General features: G+C 36.1%; 1 protein-coding gene across 3 annotated transcripts in view; it reads right to left on the bottom strand.

The window, feature by feature from the left end:
* Nucleotides 1-15,991, bottom strand: part of WDR11 (WD repeat domain 11) — an 81,018-nt gene that overhangs the window by 22,473 nt on the left and 42,554 nt on the right. For all 3 annotated transcript variants that reach the window (XM_030569165.1, XM_030569166.1, XM_030569167.1), the window contains 5 exons: nucleotides 14,305-14,411; nucleotides 7,946-8,021; nucleotides 5,881-5,989; nucleotides 5,482-5,606; nucleotides 4,825-4,972 (listed from right to left, as the gene is read on the bottom strand). In XM_030569165.1, coding sequence (XP_030425025.1) covers nucleotides 4,825-4,972; nucleotides 5,482-5,606; nucleotides 5,881-5,989; nucleotides 7,946-8,021; nucleotides 14,305-14,411 — 565 coding nt within the window. The remainder of the gene's footprint in view (nucleotides 1-4,824; nucleotides 4,973-5,481; nucleotides 5,607-5,880; nucleotides 5,990-7,945; nucleotides 8,022-14,304; nucleotides 14,412-15,991) is intronic.

The raw sequence follows: 15,991 nt of genomic DNA, 5'->3' as shown, positions 1-15,991 counted from the left end.
CTAGATGTATGTAAACCCCAAGTGACAGGACTCAATTATCAAACACTCACAGGACCAACAAACAATACTAGGAAACAGAAATAAGAGGATTCCAAATTGACAGATACATTTATCTGAGCCTTCGTGTTTGATGCAGGAAAGCGGCTGCACTTCAAAGAAGCAAAAAATTGTTAAAAGGTCACAAAAAGAGAGTTCTGACCCATTACAAATCTGTAGACACCCAAGCCATTTCTGTTCAATTCACGATTTGATGCGATTACAAAAGAAATTACAGCTGAACAAATGACTAACTTAAAAGAAACTCACACGAGGGTTAATTATTAGAATGCAACATTTGGTTTTTGAACACTGAAATTCAACATGAAATTTTAATCTAAAATGACAAAAGCTATAATTAGTCTGCACCTAGATATTAATATTTCTTGTTCTACAAATTGGTATCAAGCTTTCTTTTTTTTTTCTTCCAGGTCACAATATAAAAATGGTGATTGAAACAAAGTGTTATGTGTAGCTCAGATAATGCATTTTCCAGTCAATAATTCTATTCTGCCTCAGAAGAAGGAAAAATGATGATCTAGTAGACAGGCCACCTCAGGAGACCTAAGTTCAAATCCTAGCTCAGTAAAGGCTTCCTGTGTGAGCTTGGGCAGATCACTTAATCTGCCTGTGTATCAGGTGGGAATCACAGGATGTAAAGACAAAATTGATTAGTGACTGTGAGGTGCTCAGATTCTATGGTGATGAGGTCCATGTAAGTACCTAGACAAATAGTTATGTTTTCCACAAATTTCCTGATATAAAAACAACCCATCATATCAACATGAAAAGTGACATCCTCCAAACTCATGACTAAAAAGTGTCTGCAAACATTTTTCTCCTTGTTTGACAGGTTATAATGTATTATTTACCTTTAAAACGGTCTCTGAAAAAAATCCATTGTCTGGCACAGACAGTGCCAATGCTTAAAGATTCCTGCCTCACTGTGGGTAGAGCCATAAGCAAGAGACACACAGAGCTATGCGTAGTGCGTTACAGTCTCCAATGAATTTTTTTCACTACAACCATAACAGAGTCAGGGAACCTATATTCTAATTTAATTGTTATAACCTCTGTAAAGTGAAAGTGAGAACTAATAGTCATTTAATCTTCTAAAATAGGGGTTGTCAAGCATTTTCATAAGCTGGACTGCATCTTAAACTGTGTCAGAGGAAAGAATGTGGGCCCACAACAATTATATGGAAAAGTAGTTTTAGAAAAATATTTAAAATAGTTATAGCTTCTTTTAATAAAATTTAGAAGCTGAAAACAAGGAGATTCAGCACCATACATCCCGTCAACTCTGCATGGACCATTAGTAAGGGTTCTATTTACCACTGTCTGTCATGAACCATAGTTTAGGGTCATTATTAAAAAATGATGAAGAGCTGGCCAAAACCAAGACCATGCACCAGAACTTGGGACTGTCTGAAACCCAAATTGTGTGGCTTAAGCACACCTCTAGAAACAGATCAGGGATTTGTGTGTATTTAAGTACCTTTATCCCAATATTTTGTATTTGCTTTACTCCTAAACATTTACTCTGTTGGGAAGTATTAATTAAGAGAAAAATAATTCTCAAGAGACATCTGGTCTGGAATACTTTTATGTTACTGGATTATGCTGAACAAACTTGGTAGATTTTCTAGTGAACTATTTTTCTCTTAAGCTAAAACTCAAAGTATATGAAGAACATCTACAAAATTGTTCTGTTCTAGTCAACTTGTAATGCTCAGATATATTTTAACATTTCTTTCTAAACTACCAGACATAAATATCACACAATATCTGTATGGTTATATGGGTAACTTTTGTATTGTTAAAGCAATATTCACACAGTACACATAAATTAAAAAAATATTTCAGCAGACCTCTGTCTTTAAAAAAGCTTTGGTTATGTAACAGCAGGTAAACACTCACTACCTTTTTCCTAAATTCTGCAAATGTACTCTTGGAAATACATAATTTTTCACTAAATCCCGGGGGGGAGGTGGAGGGGTGGAGGAGGGGAGAAATCACACAATAAAACAGCATTTTTTCCATTACTTGTTTTTTTCTCTCCCCTGTGCCCAAGTCTGCTCTAAATTATTTACTAAAGCCATCAGAGACTGGATCCTTAATAGCTGGTCTCTCTCTGTGAAAGCCACCACTATCTCTGAAAACAGACAACCTGTCACATGGAACAGAAGGAGTTTTGCAATATTTTGACTGCTTGTCTAAACAAGGAGAATGGGATAATAAAATGAGCAACATTTAACAATGTTACTTAAATGTTTTTAAATGTATGGGGTAAGAGGAGTCAAATGGAGAAATATTCGGGTTTCTAATGTTGCAATATGTGTATTTTTAAGAAGCAGTCTGAAGACAAACAGCTTTTTAAAATAGATAGGGGTATAAGTACCTGCAGGGCAAGCTCCATTAACTGTTCAACAAGGATGACTTCATCTTTCCTAGAGCAAACTGATTATTTAGGAGTCACAGAAGAGTGTGATCTTGGGTTTCAATCCCTTTCAGAGTATATATTTCAAATTATGCCATAAAACGTTTTCTAGTAAGACTGACTACTAGCCACTGGGGGCTAACCTGAGAATGTTACATGTCACTTATAGTTATGAGGGGTTACAGGGATCATTGGTTTAGCCACTAAATCACTGCATAACGATTGTACATAAAGTTTATTTTTTCTGTCCCATAAAGAAATAATGGGAGGGAGGCATAGCTCAGTGGTTTGAGCATTGCCCTGCTAAACCCAGGGTTGTGAGTTCAAGCCTTGAGGGGGCCACCTAGGGACATGGGCCAAAAATCAGTACTTGGTCCTCCTAGTGAAGACAGGGGGCTGGAATCAATGACCTTTTGGGGTCCCTTCCAGTTCTTTGAGATAGGTATATCTCCATATATTACTTTTATTTAAGAAAAAAAATTAAGACTTGGTTATTGAACTGTAGGATATTATTCTATACTCCTTACTAAGGCAAATTTGCATTCACTTCAGTAATAGGCCCTTAAGTAAGTAGAATTGCACATGCTATTAGCAAAAAGAGCAACTGAACAGAACATCTTAAGAATGAAAATAAAAATAGAAATCCACTCTGACTACAGATCTCTGATTCAAATATATAACTATGACCAGTAACAACATTCTGTACTTAGGCATGCCACTATAAGCTAAATTCAATCAAGTCTTGCTTCAAGGTATAAGTTAAAACTCAGACATTTCCCCTATCTTAAATCCCATCACATGCATTTAACATGCAGCATTGCACAACTGTTTAGCAGCATGTGATAGTGTTTTGGGCAAAAGGTAGGTTTCACTTTCTTGTGAAGGAATAGTCACTGGCGACTACCAGAGGCACACTACCAGAATTGATCGAAGAGTAACCTGATCTAGTGTTGCAAATCTTGTATTACAGGGCTATGCCTGATGTACCGGTCCCCGCTGAAAATGAGAAAACAGACTTAGACCCCAATCCCACAAACACTTACACAGGTGCTTACATTTTTACATATGTGAATAGTTCCTCTGAGCAAAACAGGGCTGTTAATACATGTAAAGTTATTCATATGTGTGTTTGCAGAAACAAGCCTAAATATATTGATATTAAATGCAATTAACCATTTAGTGAAATGTTAAGGATGAATGGTTAAATCACAAGTCACACAATGCACAAACTAAGGCTCCGGCAGAAATATCAACCTGTTCATTTTGAACATCTTGTATATCTACTGGCATGCATCTTATGATATATATAATGTACACATTTAAACGGAAAAACAGGAATACTACATGTCTAAGTTAACTTTGCTGTTGGAATATTAGAATCATAGTCAGGAAGTATAAAAATTAATGATGCAGCCTTTAATGTTACATAAGTATATTTTTTAACCTTTGTTTTCCTTGTGATTTTCAAAAATAATAATATCCAAAGAACACGAATGTTCTCAGAAATACTTTTTATAAACACAAACTATTTTAAAAGTGTCTCCACCCCAAATGAAGCAAAGGCACTAGTGCTCACTGAGGACCACGGTTACACCACATTTGAAATTTAATTTCAGCTGTTTCTGTTGTCTTGCCTGAAAGAATATACCCCCATTTCCCCACAAAACAGTGGGATAAAGTATCTGCAAAATCAAAATATGTTAATTGGGCAAACTATGGAAATAGTTTTCCTACGTATAGTAGTTGCTACCAGATGCCTACTATATGATTAACTTGGTTAATGCCTGGTCTCAACATACATAGGTGAAACTACTGTTTTCTTAAACCGAGTATGATAGTATATCTTAGATTTCTGTACAAGTATAAAGACAAAGAGACAAAAAACATTCTACAGTTAGCATAAATTGAGTGTTTTCCTTTTTTCAGATGCTGTATTTATTATTTCCACAAGGATTAAGACACCTTCAACATCTGCATACAGCTTCCCTCATTTATGTATTATGCAAAATAGAGACACAATGAACAAAAATCCTCCATTGTTCTTTCCAAGTAAATATAGTGATCACACATATAACAAACTAATGTGCTGTTGTAAATAAGAGCACTGTTTGAATATTTACATAAAATTTTACATTCCTACAAAAATTTAAGTGTCTTTTTTTAAAAAACAGTAATTTTAGTTTGTTTTACATCTTATATTTTTGGTTTCATGTTTCCAATTATTGATTTCTGGTAACTATTTGCCATTAAAATGCATATCTCTATTAATATTAATGGCATGCTGTTTTCTGCAGCAGTAGCTATGAAAACAAATTACAGCATTGATGATACAAAAATACCGAACTCACATCAGGCGGAATTCTTGCACTGTCTTTTACCGAATTTCCCTCCACTGTGAGATGATAAACCTGCCCATCAGTATCTGTAAACACAAAGTGCTCTCTGGCAGAAATGTTCTGATTCAGCTCCGATTTACTTTCGGCCTCCTGTAATAAGCTTTAAGAGAAAGATAATTAGACAACGGTGGCCTTTTTTTCCCCTTGAAATGGATATAAGAGGTCATGACCCCAATCAACAAATACATAAAAATAGACAGTAGATCAGAAGTGAGTGTTTCCCCTGAGAACAGTCTGAATAAGTCCTGAAATAACAAATTGGTTTATATACTTATGACAGTGCATAAGTGGCAAATTAAAATTTTACTTCAAGGAGTAGGCCGCTAAAGTCTGCTGAGATAACTTTTCCTGCTCAGCAGTCAAATCAAGGGACTATGTTCAAGTGCTAGACTCCGGCCCATTCTTTGGCTCCTTTGTGCTGTTCAAATGGCACAAAGGATCCTGCAAAGTTGCTTTAACAGGACAGCTGAGAGTACCTCCATCATGGGACAGCATCTGGATGGCATGTACCAAACAGCACTATTAACGAGCGACAATCTCGAGCAAGAAAACTCATCTGAAGAATAACTGATGCATTACTATATCATATGAGACAGTGATGGGCAATACCTGATCATAGAAGATTCTACACTGCTAAGTTCTGTATCAGACACAACCGTCTGTCGGGCCATGGCTTCACGGGCTGCAAGCTGTTTCTTTCTCAAGCTCTTCAAATTATGAGTAGGTGACCATTCCTGTGAGAAATTTTAATTAGGAAAATGGAAAATATGTCCCTTTTACTTCCTAGTTTTATTGATTAATAACGATGATGTCCACTACAGATTTATTTTTATGAAAAAAATCCAAGCCCTATGTTTTAATAGGCTATTTTGAGAGAGAAGAGTAGGGGAGACAAGTCAGACTGTGTTTGTAGACTAGAGAAATTTTTAAAAAATCAATTATTTTAAGATATACAAATTTAATAACCATTTACATTTCAAATGAGAATCAACAGATTGGATTCCTTACCAAAGCAGTCACGGTAGGGAAGTTTTTTGACATTTCTCTAAGAAGAGTACACGTCCTGACATCCCAGAGTTCCAGAGGCTTGTCTTTAAATACTACAGCTAAGTACTGCCTGAAATAAATGAGACCTTTACTACATTCCAGTTTGTGTAGTAGTATTTTTTGTTTGTTTGTTTTAAGTAGAGGGCGAAAAGACACTTAACAAATTTAGTCTGGCCGCGATCTTGCAACAAATTTTGTGGAACTGGAATGCTGCACCCATTCAGAATCCCCCTGACTTTCCTCACGGGAACAAACATCTAGAGTTCATTGCAGAATTAGGAACTAAATGATCCAAAGCTTCTGGTCACTATCATAGGTTAGTAGTGCATGGTATGTGTGGAATTACTTTTGAAAACTGCTGCAAAAACTGGTACGTAAACTCTTATTACCATATTTCCTGATATATAAACATCTATAAGCCACAATTAATTTAAAAAACTCCATTGTTACCATAAGGTTCCTGTCAGATATGGAGACTAATGAGAAGAAGAAAATTTGAATTAAAATGTGAATTTGTTAAACTTGATGCTGTTGCAACAATCTCTTACCCAGCCAATTTAGGATCTAGACTACACAGTACATATTGGGTTTTTTAGATTTAAATGGAAGATCTTTTCATTTCTAAATCTGTCTACTAAAGCAAAGAGCTGATAATAGTACATACTGATTTGACAACAACTCATTTTCCGGAGATAAATGTTTAGCAGACTCTCATTGTACAAATATTAATACAAGAAAACATAACTGTGTTTTACAGATTAGCTATTTCAATGGGCTTTTAAAAATACTTATTCTGCTATTCTGATTTTGTTCTACCATAATAAAATGAGGATAATCTGATCTCAAGATTGCCTAACTATAGAATTTATGCTCTCTACCTCTATTGAAGATAATATCCTGCTGAGAACAAGGCTAGATTGTAAGCTCTCCATATTCAAATGCTTATTATTATATAACAAAAGTTGTCTGCTATTTTAAACAAAAAAAATTACAATAAAACCTTTTATAGAATTATATTGAATCCAATATTGTTTAAATTATATTTACAAAAAACTAAAAAAATCAGAAGACTTCACACCATAGTCCTGTAGTGAATGGATATGAAATCCTCTTACTACTAATTTATTTGCCACTTTTGCCTTCCAAAACGTTATTCTTAAGGAATTTCCTGCCTTCATCCTGTGGAGAATTAGTACCCTGCAGTCTCTAGTCCAGGATCTTTGCCTTCCCATAAGGGTATGTGCAAATGCAGAGAACCCCTTCTAGACTTAACTCCCTGTTTTCTGGGTAGTTTCTGTCACATCACAGTTTGCAATGGACTTTTGCAAAGTAACTTTTTATGACTTGGATACAAACTGTTTCCTTATTTTTTCACATGGAATGTTTTAAAAGTAAAATTCACACTTTAATATTGTGTAAGCTATCAACTGTACCTTCTCCCTAAAACTGAAGGCAAAATAGCCTCTTTCCTAACCCATCTTAATCTCTAGCCAATCAAACTGTTCCTTTCTTGTTCTCACCTAATAATCGTCCATCTCTTCAGACTGAACCTACTGATTTGTAACTGTGGTGGCAATTGCAGAGCCTAACTGTGTTAAGTGCTGTGTAAAACACAGGAAGACATTGATGTGCAACCCTGACCTTCTGATTTTATTTAAAGTTTAGATTCTAAAAAAACCTTGAAACTCATAGAGAAACACAAACTCTGCAAAAAATTTCATAACAACCATTCTCTAGTGGCCCTGGACATCAAAATACAGCTATTAGACTAACATTCCCTTTAATTATTCTAGACACCCAGTGGGATTTTGAAGTTTGTGAAAACGTCCATTACATAAACATTCACATTTTAATAAAAGCCTATAGTAACAAACATATGTAAAAATAGATTTTTTTGATTAATTTGCATATTCTTTTCCACCTTCTCCTTGTGCAGAGTCTTTCCTCAATAGCAATTTACTTCTGTCTGTTACTCCTGAAAATTCAATACTAGATAACACAAGCTTTACAAGGCTAATCTACTTACTTCAAATGAGACACCTTTATCATTTCAATGGCTGGTTCATCATTGCCTCGTTCCCCACGAAATGCAATGCTCCTGCCTAGAATAGAGAAGTTATATGGGGGGGAAAAAAGAGGGAATATACAATTGTAACCCCACAGAAGTAAAACCCCTGTAATTGACCTGTCACACCTTTGCTTCTCTATTCATGTTATTCAATTTTTTATTTGCTTTCTAGACACTAAAACATAATATAGTCTCTACGCCTGAGAAAATACCCCATAACAATCTCACTTCCAGATGTCAGTATTTGCGTAATGCCAATCATGCATTAATTCCAGTAGTGCTGATTGGCATTACGCAAATACTGACATCTAAGCGAGTTATTTGAGTTGTGGCTCATAGACAATATTTCATATCTACTTATTGACTGCTCCAGAAGGAAACCTTGAATGGATTTTAATTTTCATACCAGAAACATATTTTGCCCCCGTATTTTAACTCCTTTTGACTATAAGAAATGTATAAGTATTTCTCCACAGAAGGATTAACTCATTCTGCACTCATGGAATCACTGCATTCCTGTACTTGTAAACTGTAACTTTCAAAACGGAACTGATCACTGCTGAATACCAATAATGAAACTTACTGTCCTTTCTCAGTGAAGCTTTATATGACCTATACAACTGTTATTACTCAAAGTTCCATATTAATATGCCTAGTAAAGAATCTGTCAAAAAACATTTCCTGAATCTTTTTTGTTGTCTGTATTGTTACAGACATAATTGCTGACAGGTATTTCGAAATAAATGTCCAAAATAATTAACACAATATAACCATGCTGGTTTCATTTTGACAAATAAAATATGCAGAATTTTGCAGAATTTTAAAATATTGTGCACAGAATTTTTAATTTTTTGGCACAGAATTCCCCCAAGAGTACTTTTCCTATGGCTGCAGACTTCCTGCTTAGTGAAAATAGCCCAGCATGGATGGGGTATATGAAGTCAGCAGTGAAGCATAAGCACTAGAGCAAAAGGTTTGCCTGTGTGGAAAATTGAAGTTTGTTTTCTTCATAACTGAGAAAATACCTTCAGGGTCTCTTAACATTCATTATTTATATACTAAAGGTATAATGGCAACTTTAGCAAAGGCACAACTGGGCTAAATTTTTTCAATCCTACATGCAGACTCTTTCTCTAACGCTTACAGTACTACTGATAAAATAGTAAATTGGGAAGTCCATAACAGCTACTATAGAAAGCTACTAAAGGGACGAAAGGGGAAGGTCAGTCACTGTCAACATCTGATAAAAATCACAGCTAATTCAGTTTACATGAGAACACAGCTGAACATCTTCTGTTACCTTTTTCTTTTTTTAAAGTTGCTGTTACTATTAGGAATTTCTATAGAATAAAGTTTAGTGGAAACCAAATTTCTTTTAGCTATAATGTCACAAATATGTTTTCCACTTCTTTTCTCCTAACTGCTCATTTGTTTTTATAAAAGATGTTTTTTAAAAAAGAATGCAATAGCAAAGTTAGATTAACTGTTATTTTGTGCAATGCGTTAGAAGTGCTCATAAAATTAGAAAAGTTCTTTTATATCATTTTAAAAGTTGTTGCATGCCACATAAAGTAATTTAGAATTATTGGTGTGTTACTAGATTCAGGGTCTTCAATCAGAAATTAAATGGTTCTGGGTTTATACATTTTAAAACAATTTAAAATTAGTGAAAGTGCTTCCCATTCCTAGGAGCTCTCTAATCTTCCAAATCAAATTTCTCTGTAAGACAAAGATCACAGATGGGCTTTTCACCCACCTTAACCCCAGGTGTTTGAGAGATTGACACCTAGGCCAAAGAGCTTTCCACAGACAATTTACTAACAAGTATCAGAGGGGTAGCCATGTTAGTCTGGATCTGTAAAAGCAGCAAAGAATCCTGTGGCACCTTATAGACTAAGACATTTTGGAGCATGAGCTTTCGTGGGTGAATACCCACTTCCTCAGATGCATGTAATGGAAATTTCCAGGGGCAGGTATATATATGCTAGCAAGCAAGCTAGAGATAACGAGGTCAGTTCAATCAGGGAGGATGAGGCCATGTTCTAGCAGTTGAGGTGCAAATTTGACACCATCGGCTCAGGATTGAACAAAGACTGTGAATGGCTTGCCAATTACAGAACCAGTTTCTCCTCTCTTGGTTTTCACACCTCAACTGCTAGAACAGGGCCTCATCCTCCCTGATTGAACTGACCTCGTTATCTCTAGCTTGCTTTCTAGCATATATATACCTGCCCCTGGAAATTTCCATTACATGCATCTGAGGAAGTGGGTATTCACCCACGAAAGCTCATGCTCCAAAACGTCTGTTAGTCTATAAGGTGCCACAGGATAATTTACTAACAAGTTGATTATAAAGATCTTGCAACACATTGTTTGAAACGGTCTCAACTTTCCACAACTTATGGTTAAAATATCTATTACATATATGCAGCAAGTTTATTTTCAAAAAGTATTTTTAAATAATAATCTTATATTAAAACCAAGAACAAACATTGATTTCAGTAGAATATCAGCTTATAATGTAGCATCATACATGTGTCACAAACTAGATTCTAACTTTAAAGTACAGCTATACCATAAAACATGACATTTTGGGGTACCATTTGTTTTCCCAGTAACTTTTATATCAAGTATTCTTAGTTTGTAAGTAGGAAGTTAATGGAGGAGGGATCTTCAATGGACTGAAACGGATGTTCACAATGCCGAGGGGAGGGGTGGAAACAAGAGCCCCTGCATGGCTGCAGCAGCTTCCCTCTCCATTCCCAGCTCCACTGTCTTGCCATTGACTGACAAACCAACTAGCCGGTTGGCTCTTGTGGGCCACCACTTGCCTATTTAAAGCCTCTTGTGCCTGCTGGTGACCATGATCATTGCTGGCCTGAATGGATAAGGTAAAAGGGATCAACTCTCAGAGTTAAAGGAGATCCAGGGTGTTTCTGGCTGTCATTTTGCCTATGGGAAAAAGGAGAGACCTGAAGCCATAGAATCATAGAAGTCTTTGCAGACTGAGGCCCTCTCTTGGTAACCTCTACCACCACACATGTGGCAGGAGGTAGAAGGGATTCAGAAGCGAGCTGAGTCCTAAGGGTGAGCCTAAGTGTGTCTACTCTGAGTTACTGGTTATATGTAGGGCTGTTGATTAAATCGCAGTTAACTCATGTGATTAACTCGAAAAAATTAACTGTGATTAAAAAAATTAATCATGATTAATTGCACTGTTAACAATAGAATAGAATAGACTACAAAGTGAAATTTATTAAATATTTTGGATGCTTTTCTACATTTTCAAATACATTGATTTCTATTACAACACAGAATGCAAAGTGTACACTGCTCACTTTATATTTTTTTATTACAAATATTTGTAAATATAAACAAAAGAAATAGTATTTTTCAATTCATCTCATACAAGTACTGTAGTGTAATCTCTTTATCATGAAAGTATAACTTACAAATGTAGATTTCTTTTGTTACATAACTGCACTCGAAATCAAAGCAATGTAAAACTTTAGCGCCTACAAGTCCACTCAGTCCTACTTCTTGTTCAGCCAATTGCTAAGACAGACAAGTTTGTTTACATTTACAGGAGATACTGCTGACTGTTTCTTATTTACAATGTCACCCAAAAGTCAGAACAGGCCTTCACACGGCACTTTTGTAGCCTGTGTTTCAAGGTATTTATGTTCCAGATGTGCTAAACATTCATATGTCCCTTTATGCTTTGGCCACCAATTCAGAGGACATGCTTCCATGCTAATGATGCTTGCTAAAAAAAATGTGTTAATTAAATTTCAGACTGAACTCCTTGGGAGAGAATTGTATGTCTCCTGTTCTGTTTTACATACATTCTGCCATATATTTCATGTTATAGCAGTCTCAGATGATGACCCAGCACATGTTCATTTTAAGAACACTTTCATGACAGATTTGACAAAACGCAAAGAAGGTACCAGTGTGAGATTTCTAAGGATAGCTACAGCACTTGATCCAATGTTTAAGAATCTGAAGTGCCTTCCACAATCTGAGTGGGATGAGGTGTGGAGAATGTTTTCAGATGTCTTAGAAGAGAAACACTTCGATGCAGAAACTACAGAACCTGAACCACCAAAAAAGAAAAACAACCTTCTGCTGGTGGCATCTGACTCAGATGATGAAAAGGAACATGCGTCAGTCTGCACTGCTTTGGATCGTTATCGAGCAGAACCCATCACCAGCATGGACGCATGTCTTCTAGAATGGTGGTTGAAGCATGAAGGAACATATGAATCTTTAGTGCATTTGGCACGTAAATATCTTGCGATGTCGGCTACAACAGTGCCATGAGAACACCTGTTCTCACTTTCAGGTGATGTTGTAAACAAGACATGGGCAGCATTATCTCCTGCAAATTGTAACCAAACTTGTTTGTCTGATCAATTGGCTGAAGTAGAACTGAGTGGACTTGTAGAATTATATAAAAAATAACTGCATTCAAAAATAAAAATGTAAAACTTTAGAACCTACATTTGTAAGTTCAGCTTTCATTATAAAGACACTGCACTACTAGGTGAATTGAAATATACTATTTCTTTAGTTTTTACAGTGCAAATATTTATAATAAAAAATAAATATAAAGTGAGCACTGTGTGTTGTAACTGAAATAAATATATTTGAAAATATAGAAAACATCCAAAAATATTTAAATAAAATGGTATTCTATTATTGTTTAACAATGCAATTAATCACAATTAATTTTTTAATTGCTTGACAGCCCTAATTATACGGTATGGGAACCATTAAGAAAGAAATAGATAATAATACAGAAAATATCATACTGCCTCTATATAAATCCACGGTACACCCACATCTTGAATACTGCGTGCAGATGTGGTTGCCCCATCTCAGAAAAGATATATTGAATTGGAAAAGGTTCAGAAAAGGGCAACAAAAATTATTAGGGGTATGGAACAGCTGCCATATGAAGAGAGATTAATAAAACTGGGCCTTTTCAGTTTGGAAAAGAGATGACTAAAGGAGGATATGACAGAGGTCTATAAAATCATGACTGGTGTGGAGAAAGTAAAATAAGGAAGTGTTATTTACTCCTTCTCATAACACAAGAACTAGGGGCCACCAAATGAAATTAATAGGCAGCAGGTTTTTAACAAACAAAAGGAAGTATTTTTTTCACACAGCACAGAGTCAACCAGTGGAACTCCTTGCCAGAGGATGTTGGGAAGGCCAAGACTATATAACAGGGTTCAAAAAAGAACTAGATAAATTCATGAAGGATAAGTCCACAAATGGCTATTAGGCAGGATGGGCAGAGATGGGGTCCCTAGTCTTCATTTGCCAGAAGCTGGGAATGGGCAACAGGGGGCGGATCACTTGATGATTACCTGTTCTATTCATTCTCTCTGAGCCATGTGGCATTGGCCATTGTCCGAAGACAGGATACTGGGCTAGATGGACCTTTGGTCTGACCCAGTATAGCCATTCTTATGTATGGTAGGAATCCTGTAAGCCTCCACTAGACTCAGTTAAATGTCTAATATGTCACAACAGGGGTTGGGATACATAAGGCCTCTCTCCACTGTTAAAATAATAAAGTTGTGGTCTTCTGTTTAAAATCTGTTCTCTGTGTCTGTCATTTATGTGCCTGTATTTCCTGATCAAATAACCTTTTTTGTTTATAAACCAATAGCTCTATATACTCAGATTGGGATCTGAAAGTTGAGTTCTGCTCTTTCACATAAGGTCACAGGTCTCTTTAGGCCAAATTCTGCTCTCAGTGGCCAGGCGCGTAGTACAATAATTATACATTTGCTGATGTGTATCATTAAAGGGTTCAGCACCATTTCAGCTGCACATGGCATACATACAAGTTTAGATCAAGACAAACCACTTTCAGCACCATTCAGAAATCTGTGGATAAAATACATCTGGAGACAATCATACATAAGAACTGGTTCTGAACTTGTTTTGTCTTGGCCTTCATGTGGAGTTAATTAAGCAGGAAGTTGCTGAAACGGTGCTGACTCTGTTGCTGATAAGTGGTAATTCTTCTAGGTTGGACCAAACCTGAGATATTTGTGCAAACCTCTTACCTTCAGTAAGTTTGCACAGATCTAACAGGCACTTACCCCTATGGTTGGACAAGGAAGAACAGAATCAGCTCAATTCCTTTTAGTTATGTTATTTCCGCCATGACAAGAGGATAAAGCATAATTTATTTTGTCACTGAAGTCAGATACGAATCTGGGTATGCTTCAACAAGCAGTTCTGTCACAGCCACTTTCCCAAGCACAATCTATACAGATGTCACAAGAGACACTAACCTGTTGGAAGATCAACCAGCTGCAGTTCATTCCTTACCAATCCCAAATTGTTGGGCGTTGATGTGGCAAAGGAAAGAAAACCAGTCAAGCTTGTCCACTCAATGCCCCTGTCATCAGAATAAAATACATGCAGCATATTAGCAGAAATTTTTGAGAGCCTAGAAAATGTTCTAGATTAGTACAGAATTACTCTATAGCTTATTCTACACTTTGAAACAAATACATAGCTTTTAAAAAAAATTTTATAGAAACATTCTCTTTATTTAAACGAAACGTGAAAAGCAGGATACATGTATGATAAAAATAAAAAAGATGTAGTTATCAAGTGATATTAATGCAAGATGTTTATTTTCAAACTCCATTAGACATGATTTTCTTGACATCGTCTCTTGTTGGGTCAAGAAGAAGTTTTGATTGAGGAACAATAGGAAAGTTTAGCCCAAAATTTCAGGCACAGATATAGCTTACAGGGAGCAGAACATGTTCACCACAGTGTAGAAGTGAGCCATAAATGTAGGCCATATGAAACCTAGAGGTTTGATATTAGCGCACCCTGTTCAATCTGGGCCACAAAGTTGTGGGGTAAACAGATCAGTCCAGAGCAGCCAGGATGCATTTGCATGCTTCTAAGCAGCCAGGAATTAATAGAGGTGGTAATAAGAAGACACATTCCCTTCCTATCAACATCAAGGACAAAGGAAGAGGGAGGAGAGCGTGAATAACCAAACAGATTTGAAAACTGCCCCATACAACAGGTACCTGACGATCTGACATTATACGACAATGAAACTCCAGTCTCATGTTAACATGCAACATTTTATGTTTGTATATCAACAGTTAGTATATTATAGGGAATATCCTGAAATGTCTGGGAGATGGATTAGGAAGCCCAACAAATCCTTGTCATTGCCAGATTCTATTCTATGATTTAATTTAATTGTATTATTTCTGAAAAGTTGTTGTACATTATAGAAACACCACAGAGTAATTATAATTCATTATTATTCCCAGTAGCCATTTCCAGTCCTCTTTAAAAGAACAGAAGCACGTTCTAGATTTTTAGTCATCAACCCACACTTATCAAATAAGGATTAGTAATACTGTTGTTCCCTTTGATGCCATTTGGCCATCTGTCCATGTTAATAATGATCTATTGCATCCCAGGACACCAAGATTTACTAAAAATTTCTCTCCCATTGTAAATGCTTGCATTGCTGAAGCAATATAATTATTTGTTACTGTCATATGCATATATTAACCAATCTGGAAGAAACTAATAATTCATTGCACTAATTAAGACAACTGTTCTAGTTTTAATATAGCAAATGAGTAATGGCTTCTTTTTTGCTGGAATATTTCCTTTCTACAAAAAACTTTGTCATAAAACTACTATCCATTTATCTGATGCAATTAAGAGTTACACTAAGCTGGTTTTGTAGACTACATAGACTCATAGACTCCAGGACTGAAAGGGACCTCGAGAGGTCATCGAGTCCAGTCCCCTGCCCTCATGGCAGGACCAAATATTGTCTAGACCATCCCTGATAGACATTTATCTAACCTACTCTTAAATATCTCCAGAGATGGAGATTCCACAACTTCCCTAGGCAATCTATTCCAGTGTTTAACTGCCCTGACAGTTAGGAACTTTTTCCTAATGTCCAACCTAAATCTCCCTTGCTGTAGT

This window comes from Gopherus evgoodei, chromosome 7 (assembly GCF_007399415.2).
Source record: "Gopherus evgoodei ecotype Sinaloan lineage chromosome 7, rGopEvg1_v1.p, whole genome shotgun sequence".
NCBI lineage: Eukaryota > Metazoa > Chordata > Testudines > Testudinidae > Gopherus > Gopherus evgoodei.
The sequence above is the reverse complement of the archived record's forward strand: the minus strand, read 5'-3'. Positions and strand labels throughout refer to the sequence as shown.